At 41.6% G+C, this 16995-nt stretch overlaps 1 protein-coding gene and 1 pseudogene across 1 annotated transcript in view; one reads left to right on the forward strand and one right to left on the reverse strand.

Moving 5' to 3' along the window:
- LOC147370758 (small ribosomal subunit protein eS12 pseudogene) lies at positions 1-475 on the forward strand (annotated as a pseudogene).
- Positions 476-1867: 1392 nt separating this feature from the next.
- Positions 1868-16995, reverse strand: part of TMEM33 (transmembrane protein 33) — a 40130-nt gene continuing 25002 nt past the window's right edge. The window contains exon 7 of the mRNA XM_086407738.1: positions 1868-2129. Coding sequence (XP_086263864.1) covers positions 2123-2129 — 7 coding nt within the window. The 3' untranslated portion in view covers positions 1868-2122. The remainder of the gene's footprint in view (positions 2130-16995) is intronic.

A 16995-nucleotide genomic window follows, 5' to 3' on the forward strand; every position in this document is an offset into this window, starting at 1 on the left:
ACTGCCGTGGCCAAGGAAGGCATTGCTGCTGGAGGTGTAATAGACGTCAATACTGCTCTGCAAGAGGTGCTGAAGACTGCGCTCATTCACGATGGCTTAGCACGTGGAATTGGCGAAGCTGTGAAAGCTTTAGACAAGCGCCAAGCCCATCTATGTGTGCTTGCATCCAACCATGATGAGCCCATGTATGTCAAGTTGGTGGAGGCCCTTTGTGCTGAGCATCAAATCAACCTGATTAAGGTTGATGACAACAAGAAACTAGGGGAACGGGTAGGCCTCTGAAAAATTGACAGAGAGGGAAAACCCCGTAAAGTGGTTTGGTTGCAGTTGTTTGGTGGTTAAGGACTATGGCAAAGAATCTCAGGCCAAGGATGTCATCGAGGAGTACTTCAAATGCAAGAAATGATGAAATTAAAAACTGAGTTCTTGGTTTAAAAAAAAAAAAGATTATTGTTAATTAAAGGGATACAAGATACCTCATTTAGCACCTGTCTATGTATGGGAAGATGCAAGAGTCTGTGCTCACTGAAATCATACCCTTGATACATGACTCAGCTATCTGGGACCAGTGTCCTATAGGTTCATACAATGTCCTATATGTCCTGAGGAATCCTGAGATTCCCCAGGGCTCACCAGCTCACCACTCATGGTGACTGCAATCAGTAGTGATTGCAATCGCTGATGACTGGGATATCCTTTATTTACTGGTATGGCAGGAAATAGTCTATTTCTCAAAAGGTAGAGGAAAATTTCTTCCTCCCTGATGCTATAATAGGCTTGTTTATTCTCTACCCCTTTGCCCTGTATGCTTTTCTTCAAAATGCCTGTATATACTTGAAATTATCTATGCATTTATTATAATTTTCTGTCTCTCAGAATGAAAAATAAGCATCATGATGCTGGAGTCTTGTGTTTTGCCCATTGCTGGTTCCCAGGGGTAAAACAGTGCCTGACAAATAAATTAATTGAATGGAATACATGATTTTAAAATTAATGAGTCATTTGACTATAGTGCTACTGAGGCAGGAATAGGTGAGCTCCAATTTAGACATTTACAACCAGCCTCCTGTTTGCTCTCCGAAATGGAAATAACAACTGAAACAGGGTAAGTAGTCAGACTGTCTCCTATGGACACCTTCAGATAACAGTCATGACAGGAGCAGAGAGGGGCTAAGCATTGTTTGAGTAAAGGATCAAGAGGTCATGTATTTCCTCTCCATGGGGCAAGGGAGACATTTCACATGCTCAGAAAGACTCCTGGGGGATAAAAAGGAGGGGCAGACCCCAGCATATGTGATTCCATAGGCCTCTGGGCTGAAATCCATCTTGGAAAGTTGCACACGCATGTTGGGGAGGGTCCTAGGGCAGGTCAGGTGGGGAAAAAGAAACCAGACAATTAGCCAAAGGTAAGCAAAGAACTATCCTATATAAATGACTTAACTGCCTCTTTACTGCCCTTCTCCTCACTCAGGGGGATGCCCGCACCCTTTCTCTCCAAGTGTGTGCATCTCTGCCTTGCTCCTCTCTTAACTGAACAAACTGTTTCTTTGTGTGCTCTCCCTCGTGTTGTAACGCTGTGTCTAATAATAAACTTTGTACCTGCATTTACAGTTTTTGCCTCTGTGAGAAATGAATTTTTCACTGGGAGTAAGAGCCAGTGAAAATTAGCTTCTAGTCTCTAGCCCTTGCTAGTCTGGTGGCTAGGATTCCTGTGTTTCCATCCAGGCTACCCAGGTTCAATTCCTGGGCAGGGAATTAAGATCTTGCTTTATGTCACTGGTCACCGCTGCCTCTCAGAGGTCACTACCATTGTTGAACCCAAGTTCATGTGCCTGATGCATTGTGAATCCTAACAAATCAAAACATCAGCATTTAGAGCAGATTTATTTGCAGGGCCAAACAAGGGCAACAGGTGGTTCATGATCAGTAAGCTCAAACTCTCGGAAGGGTTTCAAGGAAGAGTTTTTATGGGCAAAATTTGGAGAAAAGTCTACAGGGTTGTGACCTTTCTCTGACTGGTTGATGGTAAGCAAATGGAGTGATGTTCCATGAATCTCAATCATCAGCCTTTTGGTTCCAACCAGCCCAGGCTGCAGTTACCTTCTTTCACCTGGTGGGGGCCTTAGTTCCTGTAAAAGAACAAAGAGCTATATTGTTATGTATGTCTTATTGTATTTATCTGAAGAGATACATTGTTATGTATATCCTGGGGCTTCCAGGGTGGTGCCAGTGGTAAATACCCCACCTGTTAATGCAGGACAAGTAAGAGACACGGGTTCAATTCCTGGGTCAGGAAGATCCCCTGGAGAAGGGCATGACAACCACTCCATGACAATCCACTCTAGTAATCTTGCCTGGAGAATCCCATGCACAGGGAAGGTTTTAGAGGCTATAGCCTTTTTCCTGGGCTTCTCTGGTGGCTCAGAATGTAAAGAATCTGCCTGCAATGTGGGAGATTGGGTTCGATCCCTGAGTTGGGAAGATCCCCTGCAGAGGGAATGGCAACCCAATCCAGTATTCTTGCCTGGAGAATCCCCATGGACAGAGGAGCTTGGCGGGCTGCAGTCCATGGGGTGGCAGAGAGTCAGACACCACTGAGCCTTTTCCTACAAATGAGAAACGGGAATACTGAAAGGCCCCACAGGGTTCTCAGTTTCACTACAACATAACTAATTCAAGGGGAAATAAATTAGTATGTTACCAATTTTAAGAGAATCAACAGTCTTTTATGATAATTGAAAAAGTACAACCAGATTAGTGAGGTCATATTGATTAAATTATCACAAGAATGGTAAGCAAATTTAACTTTCTATGACAAACATAGATTAAAACATTAAGTGGTTAAACATTAAAAAATGCTGCTCCATAAATATTTATAACCTCAAGATTACTCAGAAATCTGAATATTAAAGTTTTTATCCTTTCCTTGTAAATAGATTTTAGCAGTAATCCAGTTTTTATGATCTAAAACACCTAAAGATTTAACTCTAATTTTTCTGGTTCAGTTCAGTTCAGTTGCTCAGTCGTGTCCAACTCTTTGCAACCCCATGAATCACAGCATGCCTGGCCTCCCTGTCCATCACCAACTCCCAAAGTTCACCCAAACTCACGTGCATCAAGTTGATGATGCCATCCAGCCATCTCATCCTCTGTTGTCCCCTTCTCCTCCTGCCCCCACTCCCTCCCAGCATCAGGGTCTTTTCCAATGAGTCAACTTTTTGCATGAGGTGGCCAAAGTATTGGAGTTTCAGCCTCAACATCAGTCTTTCTAATGAACACCCAGGACTGGTCTCCTTTAGGATGAACTGGTTGAATCTCCTTGTAGTTCAAGGGACTCTCAAGAGTCTTCTCCAACACCACAGTTCAAAAGCATCAGTTCTTCAGCGTTCAGCTTTCTTCACAGTCCAACACTCACATCCATACATAACCAGTGGAAAAACCATAGCCTTGACTAGATGGACCTTTGTTGGCAAAGTAATGTCTCTGCTTTTTGTCACGCGAGTGTATGTTCCTCAGTTCTTTGTCTCGTCACAACAAAGATTTGGAGCAACGGACATTAAAGCCCTCGGCGCATCACAGCTCTCGGGTCTTGGACAAACCGTGTTACAGCTCTTAGGCAAATCAGTGTTACAGCTCCATTTTATTTAGAAGATAGCAGGAGAGAGAGAGAGAGAAAGAGAGAGAAAGAAAGAAAAGAGCACGCACACGTGGGGGAGAGAGAGAGTCCGAGAGAAAGCGCTTTGGCTCCTCCTTTTATATGTTTTTTCCTCCACCTGGGCCTGCTCTATGCAAATTGGGCTTAGCCAGGAGTGCTGTTTGTTCTGTTTGTTCTGCCTGAAGTCTTCACTCTGGTCCTTGGACCTTCCTTTGACCTTCCTTGTCTTTTAGCCATTGCCATTTTGGACTCCTTTTCCCTATTCTACCTACCTAACATTTTGAATATGCTATCTAGGTTGGTCATAACTTTCCTTCCAAGGAGTAAGTGTCTTTTAATTTCATGGCTGCAGTCACCATCTGTAGTGATTTTGGAGCCCCCAAAAATAAAGTCTGACACTGTTTCCACAGTTTCCCCATCTATTTCCTATGAAGTGGTGGGACCAGATTTTTCTGGTAACTATATGTAAATAATCATGAACTTTTATTATATTGGTAACTTAAATGCTTTGGATTCTTAAAGTTGACCCCTAGTTTCAACTATCATTTTAATCAAGACTGGTCAAAGTCCAGTGGTTAAGAACCTGCCTTCAAATGCAAGGGACATGGGTTAGATCCCTGGTCAGGTAACTAAGATCGGATTTGCTCTGGAGCCCAAACACTGTAACAAAGATCCTATATGCCACAGCTTACATCCAATGCAGCCAAAAATAAATAAAAAATATTCTTAAAAAAAAAAAAAGTTTCCATCATTAAATTAAAAAAAAAGTCAAAACTTCATAGCACTGTATAACTTGACTTAGACACTGTATTAATTTTAATAAGCCTACAAAAGCCTTGACTTGCCTAAAAGTTTGAATAAGATAAATCATGCTGTTTCATTTTTAACCCTCACAATGCTGTATCACATATGTTGTCCATGGACTTGGATTAAAATACTTCTGCAGTTGTCTTGGTGTTTATACCTATATTGTCATCATATATTTGTCCTGGTGGATGCACTCCAAAATTTCCCCAAGTGCTGAAAATTGAAGTAATGCTGTAAGCACATAGGGTAGACCCCCCACCTCAGAGAAAGAGAGCCAGGCGTGGCTTTCTTGATATAAGATAAGCTATTTTGGGCCCGAAGCCATCTTGTGCTCTAAGTCTGGCCACAGTGCGTGCCCTTGAACAGGTCTCTGTAGTTAGTGATCTTGAGGAAATGCAGAAACAAAACAAAAGTAGTCAAAAAACAGTAGTTCAGTGATAAAACAGAATCCTAGTTCCTCCTTAAGGGAGATACATAGCAACCTGACACCTATCTGAGTTCTGCACGCACAAAGGCCCCCACCCAGATGGAGGATGGAATGGTGATGTTGAACTTTCCTGACCCTCATAACTTCAATCAACTAAAGTCTGGACTCTGTGGATCTCTGCCCCAATTCAATGCTGAATTCTCCTCTGCTCAAGCCCCTTCACCAATACGCATGTGCCCTTAGCTAAAAAATTCCCCAATTTTGCTGTTCAGGGAGACACTGCTTTGGAAATGATCCCTGGTGTTCTTATTTGCTGCAAGTAAAAAATCCTTCTCTCTCTTCCTCTTTGGCTTGGTTGTATCTCTTGGGTGGACACTCACCAAGAAGCAAACACAGTTTTGGGGTAACAGTGTCAGCTTTAGAGTTTCTTAGGGGAAAATTCCATTGACCTTAAATTCTTTGAGAAATCTCATCCTTCCTTTACTTATTGCTGAAATTGAGACACATTCAGCAGATGCCTGTGTGTACTACACAGGTAAGATTCCAGCATCATGGAGCTTATTTTTTATTGGGAGAGACAGAAAATTCAAAAATAAACACATATAATTTCAAATGATGATAGTCGTCATAGTAATACTGATTATTTACACTAATTGTCATGCCCTCTATGTGCATTATCTCATTCATACCTTACCAAGTTATAGCCCTGGTGGCTCAGAGGTTAAAGCGTCTGCCTGGAATGCAGGAGACCAGGGTTTGATCCCTGAGTTGGGAAGATCCCCTGGGGAAGGAAATGGCAACCCACTCTAGTATTCTTGCCTGGAGAATCCCATGGACGGAGGAGCCTGGAAGGCTACAGTCCATGGGGTCACAAAGAGTAGGACACGAATGAGCAACTTCACTTCACCAAGTTATAGATGAAGAAACTGAGGCACAAAGATCTCTCAACCACTAGAGTACTTTCTAAGCCAGTGGGTTTTGTCCTTTGGAAGAAAATATAATGTCTTTCACTGTTTTCTTTTTTAAAAAATCATTATCTCATTTTTTTCTTTTCTTCCCACTGTTGTCTAAAATGTAGGTCAAGAGATCATTTCCCCAGATTTTGTATCTATTTTGTGTGAGCAACATTATATTAATTTGTCTGTTTCAGGAGTTTTTTTTTTTTTGGCTGCACTGCTCAGTATGTGGGATTTTAGTTCCTGGCCCAGGGATTGAACCCACTCCCCTTGCATTGAAAGCATGGAGTCTTAACCACTGGACCACCAGGAAATTCTCAAGAATTTTTTATATAAACAAATACCCTAATAAAAGGAATATCAGGGCTTCTCTGGTGGCTCAGATGGTAAAGAATCCACCTGCAATGTGGGAGACCTGGGTTCAATCCCTGTGTTGGAAAGATCCCCTGGAGGAGGGCATGGCAACCCACTCCAGTATTTTTGCCTGGAGAATTCCCATGGACAGACGATCCTGGCAGGCTACAGTCCATGGGGTCCCAAAGAGTCTGACACGACTGAGTGACTAAGCACACACAGGGAATATTAAGTCAGACAGATAGAAATAGAAGTAGGTAATGGGTGAAGTGTCATGAATATTACCATTAACCTTAACTCTGAAGAAGTTCCACATCTTGCAAAAATTTGCCTCTGTAGTTGAGCAGACTGTTCCTCAGTTTCATCCTGTCTTTAGCTTTGGGAAAATAGTAATTCTGATCATGAGACAAACTTGGCTGCTTATTTGGAAAACTAACTTAGATAATCTTTTATGAGATAGTCAGTGGCTTTATCCTGAATCTTAACAAGAACACAAATTTAATTTTGATCACAGATATATTTGTTGGCATCATGTTGTTTTTCCTCTGTGGGATTAGAAAAGGAGAGAGCTTGCCCACCTGAACGCTTCAAAAAGAAAAGGACCACACCAAGGATGTCGCTACCTGGTGTACAAGCAAGGGCAGAAGCAGTGTGGGTGTGCACAGACTCATTGTGTGTACAGGCAAAGCCATCCTGCCGAAGCAAAGGAAATGAAATGTGAAATTGGCATGTATACATTCCACCCCACCACCTCCTTTCCTGAGAGGTCAGGGAACAAGATTGGGATTACAGTTGTTACAGTAGGGAAAGTCAAGTTACTAAATACTCCAGAGGGCAAAAGAGAATGAAACATGTGGTTAACTTTTATCCTTGAGAGAAATAATCTGTGGACCGAAAGCATGTGGACTGTAGATTTGATGTTCTGGGGGAAAGCAGCATTTGTGAAGAGTTCATTTCTTCCCCAAAGCCACAAGTGGTGACGCCAAAGGAAACTCTCCTTAAGTTTTTCAAAACTTAGCTTTTTATGGAAGTATAATACACAGAAAACAGCACAAGTCTTGAGGGCAGAGCTCTAAAAATTCTAAGCAGTGAGCAAAGCTGTAACCAGCACTCAGCATGACCGGCTTTCCAGAAGACCTCTCTTCTCATCAGGATCTTCCCAACCATCAAGTGTGCCACTAATCCTGTCTTATAACAACATAGGTTAGTTTTGACTGTTTGGGGACTCTGTATGCGTGGATTATATATGATGGACTCTCATGATACGTATGCAAGAGTCTGGTTTCTTTATCTCAACATTATATTTGTAGGATTCATCCATGTTGCTGTGTTCATTCCTGTCACTATATAGCATCCCACTGTTGTGAGTATCCATAGTTTATCCATTCCATTGCTGAATAATATTTGGGTTCCAGTTAGGGACCATTGGAGAAGGCAATGGCAACCCACTCCAGTACTCTTGCCTGGAAAATCCCATGGACGGAGAAGCCTGGTAGGCTGCAGTCCGTGGGGTTGCTAAGAGTCGGGCATGACTGAGCGACTTCACTTTCACTTTTCACTTTCAAGCATTGGAGAAGGAAATAGCAACCCACTCCAGTATTCTTGCCTGGAGAATCCCAGGGATGGGGGAGCCTAGTGGGCTGCCATCGATGGGGTCGCACAGAGTCGGACATGACTGAAGTGACTTAGCAGTAGCAGCAGCACACAGAATAGGTGAGAAGCTCCGAGGTGGCCTACTATTTCACACCCATGCTGTTTTTTCAATAATGGGCTCACACTTATTCCTTATTCTTATACCTTTTCCATAAGTGAAACATCATTGTTCACTCACTCCACCTCCCAGCCAAGGGAATACAAGCCCCTGACATACTCCAGCCAGTAGATTTTGGCTATTATTCACCAGGATGTAAAAATATGATGCAACTGCAAAGGTTAGAAGCAAGGTCAGGTATTCAGGTATAAAGAAAAGTAAATTTGAAAGCAGACAATTTAACAGTTGCTTTTGAAACAAATTCTAACAAACTAAGTTGTTTTTGAGTTAAATTTATGTCTCCTGAACTGGATTTTTTTTTCAAGCAATAATAGAACTCAGTGCCAGTGAAGGACATTTATATTTTCTGGCTGCCCAGCATATTTTGAATACTTTCAGTGTCTGGACAATCTCCCACCTTGTGGATTTATCTCCCCAAGGTAGAAGACTGACCCTTGATTTCTCAGGCTCTTTCCCAGTGAGGGCCCACAGATGCGACAGAAGCTCCAATCAACCATCAGAAATCTGTGAAAGGCCTCAATTTGCAAGAAAATGGGAAAAGCAAGGCATCTCATGCAACATATTTTGATGAGGGAAGAGATGTGAGGCCTAAATACACAAATTCAGAGGCAATAGGGACAAGAGTCCAGGAGAGTGTCCCAGCAAGAGTGACAACAATAGGAAGCTCCTTCATTCTCTGTTTCAGAGCTCCCAAGCCTGAACCTTCCCACCTTTTAAAAAAATGTTAGCCAGGCTAATGGTTGTTAGCCAAGTCCTTGTCTGCTTAATTAACTAGGCTGGATTGTGTCCACATTTTTATATTAAAGTCCTACCCCTACTGTGATTGTGGAGATAGGGAGATAATTAAGGTTACATGAAGTCATAAGGGTAGAGCCCTAAGCCAATAGGTGGCTTTATAAGAGGAGGAAGAGAGAAATCTCCTCTCTCTCTCCAAGTACACACATCAAAGAAAGGCCACCTGACCATAAAGTGAGATGGCAACTACTTATAAGCCAAGAGTCCTCAGAATGAAATCTACTTTCCTGGCATCTTGACCTTGGAATTCTCAACCTCCAGAACTGTGAGGAAATAAAATTCCTGTTAAGTTACCCAGTTTACAAGATTTTGTTATGGCAACCTGAGCAGACGAATACACCAGATAATGGAAGAGAAGGTGGTCTATATTATAGTGAGCATGTGCAATAAGTCATTTCAGTCAGGTCCAACTCTTTGTGACCCCATGAACTGTAGCCCATCAGGCTCCTCTGTCCATGGGATTCTCCAGGCAAGAATACTGAAGTGGGTTGCCATTTCCTTCTCCAGGGTATGTTCCCGACCCAGGGACTGAACCTGTGTCTCTTAAGTCTCCTGTATTGCAGGCAGGTTCTTTACCACTAGTGCCACCTGAGAAGCCCTTACTCTGTAATAAAGCAGTCTTCAGTTCAGTTCAGTCACTCAGTAGTGTCCGACTCCTTGCGACCCCATGAATTGTAGCACACCAGGCCTCCCTGTCCATCACCAACTCCCTGAGTCCACCCAAATTCATGTCCATCAAGTCAGTGATGCCATCCAGCCATCTCATCCTCTGTCGTCCCCTTCTCCTCCTGCCCCCAATCCCTTTCAGCATCAGAGTCTTTTCCAATGAGTCAAATCTTCGCATGAGGTGGCCAAAGTACTGGAGTTTCAGCTTTAGCATCAGTCCTTCCAAAGAACACCCAGGACTGATCTCCTTTAGTATGGACTGGTTGGATATCCTTGCAGTCCAAGGGACTCTCAGGAGTCTTCTCCAACACCACAGTTCAAAAGCATCAATTCTTCGGTGCTCAGCTTTCTTTATAGTCCAACTCTCACATCCATACATGATCACTGGAAAAACCATAGCCTTGACTAGATGGACCTTTGTTGGCAAAGTAATGTCTCTGCTTTTGAATATGCTGTCTAGGTTGGTCATAACTTTCCTTCCAAGGAGTAAGTGTCTTAATTTCATGGCTGCAGTCACCATCTGCAGTGATTTTGGAGCCCCCAAAAATAAAGTCAGCACTGTTTCCACTGTTTCCCCATCTATTTCCCATGAAGTGATGGGACCAGATGCCATGATCTTTGTTTTCTGAATGTTGAGCTTTAAGCCAACTTTTTCACTCTCCTCTTTCACTTTCATCAAGAGGCTTTTTAGTTCCTCTTCCCTTTCTGCCATAAGGGTGGTGTCATCTGTATATCTGAGGTTATTGATATTCCTCCCAGCAATCTTGATTCCAGCTTGTGCTTCTTCCAGCCCAGTGTTTCTCATGATGTACTCTGCATATAAGTTAAACAAGCAGGCTGACAGTATACAGCCTTGACGTACTCTTTTTCCTATTTGGAACCAGTCTGTTGTTCCTTGTCCAGTTCTAACTGTTGCTTCCTGACCTGCATACAGATTTCTCAAGAGGCAGGTCAGGTGGTCTGGTATTTCCATCTCTTTCAGAATTTTCCACAGTTTATTGTGATCCACACAGTCAAAGGCTTTGGCATAGTCAATAAAGCAGAAATAGATGTTTTTCTGGAACTTTCTTGCTTTTTCCATGATCCAGCAGATGTTGGCAATTTGATCTCTGGTTCCTCTGCCTTTTCTAAAACCAGCTTGAACATCTGGAAGTTCATGGTTCATGTATTGCTGAAGCCTGGCTTGGAGAATTTTGAGCATTACTTTACTAGCGTATGAGATGAGTGCAACTGTGAGGTAGTTTGAGCATTCTTTAGCATTGCCTTTCTTTGGGATTGGAATGAAACTGACCTTTTCCAGTCCTGTGGCCACTGCTGAGTTTTCCAAATTTGCTTGCATACTCAGTGCAGCACTTTCACAGTCTTAATGTTACACAATTTAATATACATACAAAATTGCAAAGAATGTTCAATTGCAGCTTCATTTTCAGGCCATGTCATCCAAACCACACGAAGTCCACAAGTCCACCAGCCAGCAGAGAGTATTTTATTCTATTCAAGTTGCTTCTAAGCTCCATTCACAGCCATGGAGTCTTAGTCCTAGACTCTGGGGGAACAGCATGTGATAATGCCAATGTCACCAGAGAATCTCAGACAGTCTCCTTCATACCTTCCATATCTGTGTTGTTCAACACATTAGCCACTAACCATATGTGAAGAGTGAGCATTTGATATATGGCAAGTCTGAATTGAGATGTGCTGGAAGAATAAAATATATATTGAAGGCTTGATATAAAAAAATATAAAATTAATAGTTAATAACTATTGATAGTGGGTTATATAAAACATATTACAAAAATTAATTTCACCTGTTGCTTTTTACTTTTTTTTTTTTGGAAACAGTGACAAACTTTATTATCTTGGGTTCCAAAATCACTGCAGATGGTGACTGCAGCCAGGGAATTAAAAGACACTTGCTCCTTGGGAGAAAAGCTACGATCAACCTAGACAGCATATTAAAACACAGAGATAATACTTTGCCAACAAAGGTCCATCTAGTCAAAGCTATGGTTTTTCCAGTAGTCACGTATGGATGTGAGAGTTGGACCGTGAAAAAAGCTGCTATGCTATGCTAAGTCACTTCAGTCGTGTCCAACTCTGTGTGACCCCTAGACGGCAGCCCACTAGGCTTCCCGTCCCTGGGATTCTCCAGGCAAGAACACTGGAGTGGGTTGCCATTTCCTTCTCCATGCTTTTTACTTTTTAAAAAATATTTATTTATTCACTTGGCTGCACTGGATCTTATTGTGGCATGTGGGATCTTCCGTCTTTCCTGGGGGATGCAGGATTTTCTAGTTGTGGCACATGGAATCTTTTTTTAGTTGTAGGTTTCAAGTTCTTGGGGCTTCCCTGGTAGCTCAGCAGTAGAGAACCCGCCTGCCAATGCAGGAGATGTGGGTTCGAGCCCTGGGTCAGGAAAATCCCCTGGAGGAGGAAATAGCAGCCCATTCCAGTATTCTTGCCTGGAGAATCCCATGGACAGAGGAGCCTGGCGGGCTACAGTCCATGGGGTCGCAAAGAGTCAGACACAACTTAGCGACTAAAACAACAGCAATGCAAGCTCTTGGTTGAGGCATGTGGGATATGACCAGGGATTGAACCTGGGCCCCCTGTATTGGGAGCTTGGCGTATTAGGCACTGGACCACAGGGAAGTCCCTCTTTTTGCTGTTTTAATATGCTACCAGAACATTTTAAATTACGTATGTGGATCGCATGCGTGCCTTACATTATGTTACTGTTGGACAGTGCTGCTCTATAGACATACGCAGTCCCTTCGTCCTTTTGATACACTCACTTCTTCCTTCCAGGAAAGTCTCAGCTCCAGTTCTTCCTGGGTCTTGCTTCCAAAGGACGTTGTCAGTCTTTCTTTGCTCCAACTGGTTCTACTTTTGATAGTGAGCAGTTTTCAAAACTTGAGTATGCTTGAGGCAGTGGGGGAAACTCCTCATGGGGGTCTGACCCCCAGATAGAATATCTAATTCAATTAGATCTTTCCTCATTGCACTGATACTTTTTCTCCTTCACTGCATTAAGTAATACTGTTTTAAACACACCCTTTTATAGAAGAAATGGTGAATTTTATTTGGGAAAATAACAAAAAACTCCTGACCCTTCTATTAATGTAGCTTTTAGAATGCAACATTCTAGAAAATGGAAAGAAGTGGTAGGGAAGAAAACCCTATTCCATCATACATACATTAGCAATCTGGATCCTCTATTACTCTTTTTCTTAAAAAAGTCTGGCTGCGCAGGTCTTCCCTGCAGCACTTGGACTTTCTTTAGTTGTGGTGCACAGGCTCTCTAGTTGCTCCACAGGCTTACTTGCCCAACCAGGGGCTGAACCCATATCCCCTGCTTTGGAAGGCATATTCTTAATCATTGGACTACCAGGGAAGTCCCATGGATCCTATACTACTCTCTATTCTTCAAAACAGGAACACATGTGAGGAATGGTTAAATGGATTACCCCAGGTCACAGATCTGTATGAAGTAGTTACTACTGAAACCTGGTTCTGATCCTTATTCTGTTCCCTTACTATTATATCACAATATCATGTAATCTCCAAAATTTAAACTTTCTTTGACAATTCTAAATTTTACAGTACCTGGGTAGGAGAGAAAATGGGAGGTGGTCATTGTTACAAACATCAATTATTACTAAAGAGTACCTGAAAAATAAATACAGTTATTGTCTGGCTATTTGGGATAAAAATAACTGGCAAATTATGTTAACAACTACTCAATTTATTCAATATAGCACTCCATAGAATTGTTCTAAATTATAGATGATGAAGATGATGACAGCCAAAATGTTTAGAGCCCTTTATGTGAAGCACTATGCTAAACACTCTATATGCTTGAGCTCATTTTATCATTTCACAATTGATAGCATATTATTATCCCCATTTTACAGGGAGAAGCAGAGATCACACAGCTCAGAAGTGACTGGAACCAGGTCTGTTAGACTTCAGAGTCCTAGAACCCGGCTGTGCTCTACTGCCTTCCAATGATCTTTTGAAATTTTTTTAATATACATTTTTTGTTGATGTTATTATAGGAAATAAATCAGAGCTTAGCTTTATTTAGGGTTGTTTAGTTGCTAAGTCACGTCCGACTCTTTGCGGCCCCATGGACCGTAGCTTGCCAGGCTCCTCTGTTCATGGGATTTCCCAGGCAAGAATACTACAGTGGGTTGCCATTTCCTCTCCAGGGGTCTTCCCAACCCAGGGACTGAACTCATGTCTCCTGCATTAGCAGGTGGGTTCCTTACCACTGAACCATCAGGGAAGCCCCCAGTGATCTTGTCTCTGCTACTTCCTACATGTCTCAGGTCATACCCAATTTCTGCCAGACTCTCTCAAGACAGAATTGTTAATTCTGAATGTCATTCTCTGTACATTGCAGATAAATTTAGTTTTGAGCATTTCTTAGACTATTTTTGCATCCTTATTAATTCATTTGGGATAGTTAGAGCATGTTCTGGAGAGGACTTTCAATCATTTACTGATTTTGAAGAAGTACTTCTGGAGAGAGCTCTTGCAATTAGAGAGGCTGATCTGATTTTTCCAAGTAATAGCACCTTTATGTCCCTGGAATTATGAGAATTATAAAATCTACCTGTCAACATACATAAGGCTTTGTACTTTAATACGAAGAAAAGAAAAACATTCTTTTAAAGTGTCCAAAGTTTCTTTTTTGCCCTGAAAGGTGTTGACTTAAAACATGGTAACAGAAGTTTTTTGTTTTTTGTTGTTTTTTTTTTTGTGAAGCCAGAAAGAAAAACACCAATACAGTATACTAACGCATATATATGGAATTTAGAAAGATGCTAACAATAACCCTGTGTACGAGACAGCAAAAGAGACAATGATGTATAGAACAGTCTTATGAACTCTGTTGCAGAGGGAGAGGGTGGGAAGATTTGGGAGAATGGCATTGAAACATGTATAATATCATGTATGAAACGAGATGCCAGTCCAGGTTTGATGCATGATACTGGATGCTTGGGGCTAGTGCACTGGGACGACCGACCCAGAGGGATGGTATGGGGAGGGAGGAGGGAGGAGGGATCAGGATGGGGAACACATGTATACCTGTGGCGGATTCATTTTGATATTTGGCAAAACTAATACAATTTGTAAAGTTTAAAAATAAAAAAAGTTTTAAAAAAAGTTTTAACCATTACTGACCCATCAAGTAGAATTCTGAAGGAAGTTCTTTATTTCCAGGAGCCCCAGAAGCTCCTAAGGTACAATAAAATGAGAAGCATAATATAAAATGTTGCTATCTGTACAAAATTTCAGTGTACAAATATGTTCAACTCAAACAATCCTCAAAATAATTCTCAACTGGCCACATTCTACAAACGAGGAAACTGAGGGCCAAGGAAATTAAAAGAATGTCTATAAAGATTGGAGCTACTGTCTATGGACTTTTTAACACGTGCTGCAATTCATGGGGTCGCAAAGAGTGGGACACAACTGAGCGACTGAACTGAACATTATTTCTGATGTTATATGTATAAAACTCCTTGATCATGTTTTAATGTGAGCTAGTATATCAGCTGAATCCATCACCAAAAAGAAAACCAGAAAAACCCTGAATAAAAAAGATCCCAGAGTATAGAGCAAAACATTTATTTACTTCTCCCATGGAGTCTTTTATCCTATCATATCTCAGATTCCACCTCCCCACCATCTCTTTCCCTCTATTCATCCCTTCTCCCAAGTCTTTCCCTGTCTCCTGCCTCCTCTTATCTTGAACTGGCAATAAAGGACCCTTTAGTTCCCATCTATCTGGGATGGAGGCTCTGGGTCCTTCAGATTTTTCAGAATGAAACACCACCAAGTGAACCTTTCTCTTGTAAATGCTGACTGGTTCTCAAGTCAACCTAAAAAAAATCAGGTTAAACAGGAAAATGCTACTCCCTCACACACAGCTTAAAAGTAACCCCCAAATGGCAAAATGTAAAGAATTTTCAGAATGAGTGAACACACATGTTCAGAATGAGTGAATCTATTCTAGCTCCTGGTAAACTTAGCGTAAGGGGTGGGAGCCAGAACAGGACACTGAAGGCAGGAGATAAAGAAGAGGCCCCACCCAAGGAGGGGGTTCTAACAGGAAAGTGAAAGTGAAGTCGCTCAGTCATATCCGACTCTTTGTGACCCGGTGGACTGTAGCCTACTAGCCACCTCCTTCCATGGGATTTCCCAGGCAAAAGTATTGGAGTGGGTTGCCATTTCCTTCACCAGAAGAGCTTCCCGACCCAGAGATTGAACCCAGGTCTCCCGCATTGTAGGCAGACGCTTTACCATCTGAGTCCCCAGGGAAGGTGGCTTCTAACAGAAGTTTGCAAAACGATGACTGCATCTGAAATCTAAAGAGACAGCTAGCAAAGTTGCCTTTTTCTACCTTGGTGTCAGGTGGAGGGAAGAAAAATCTCCCCTAAGAATTCAATAACTACAAGCCAGAACTTCTGCCCTGAATTTACACTTCCTGTGTGGGAAAAAAACCTAGAGCTAAGAATTCAGTCTAAAGTGGTCCCAGTTTGGTAGTGCCCCAAGGCACTTGGCAAAAGCAAATTTAAATCCTTTTAACTCAAAACTTTGTTAAGTATGCATGTTTAAATTTCTAAAGCTTAGTGGGGAAAAAAAGGCAGCCAAGTGTGTATAAATTCCAAAATGGTAGAGTGGAGGAAATGAGTTTTAAAAAAAAGTCCAGGGGAAATAAACACACACACACAAAAGGCATAAACAATGAAAAAAGAAACAGAAAAGGCAGAGAACAAAAATAAGACACTAGAAATAAACCCAGATATATCAGTGCTCAGTCGCTTCAGTCGTGCCCAACTCTTTGTGAACTCATGACTGTAGTCTTTCAAGCTCCTTTGTCCATGGGATTCTCCAACCAAGAACAATGCAGTGGGTTGCCAAGCCCTTTTCCAACATATATCAGTATTAACAGTAATTATAAGTGGACTAAATGATGCACTTAAAAAAAAAAAAAAAAACGAAGTTATCAGTTTGCTATAAGAAACTTACCAGATTAACCACCATTAGCATCTGTATCTACTCTGTGTTTAAAAATCAGCTGGTAATTCTGAAATTACCACTGTAGAATGGATAGAAATTATTTGGTGATCATAACTCTGTTGAATTAAGAGTATTTTTGCAGCATTCCTTGTCATCAGAAACACTGTTAAAGTTTAAAACTAGAAGCAGCAGAAAACTAGCTTGTAAAATTTATGCAAGTAGAGTACAGGCCAGGCTGTCTTGGGGAAATAAACATCAAAACTGAAAGCAATGTTTTACACTGAGAAAAAAAGAGTTATCACACCCTTTTTTAAAATGTAGTTATACATTACTGCTAGTCAAGTTTCAGGCAGAGAAATGGAACTTTGTGTTATGAGACAAAAAATTTATATTGAAAGTAGATTTTATAAAATTGTGTGAGGAGGTAGAGACCTGAACATCCAAAAGGAGAGAGAAGAGAATCAAAGACACTGTCTAGTGCTCCTGAGCACTCACATGAGTGTTGAGGACTGGAGGGAAAAAATGAAAAAAG

The sequence above is a fragment of the Bos grunniens genome, chromosome 6 (assembly GCF_055505025.1).
Source record: "Bos grunniens cultivar Pamir isolate PY7600 chromosome 6, Bosgru_T2T1.0, whole genome shotgun sequence".
Lineage (NCBI taxonomy): Eukaryota > Metazoa > Chordata > Mammalia > Artiodactyla > Bovidae > Bos > Bos grunniens.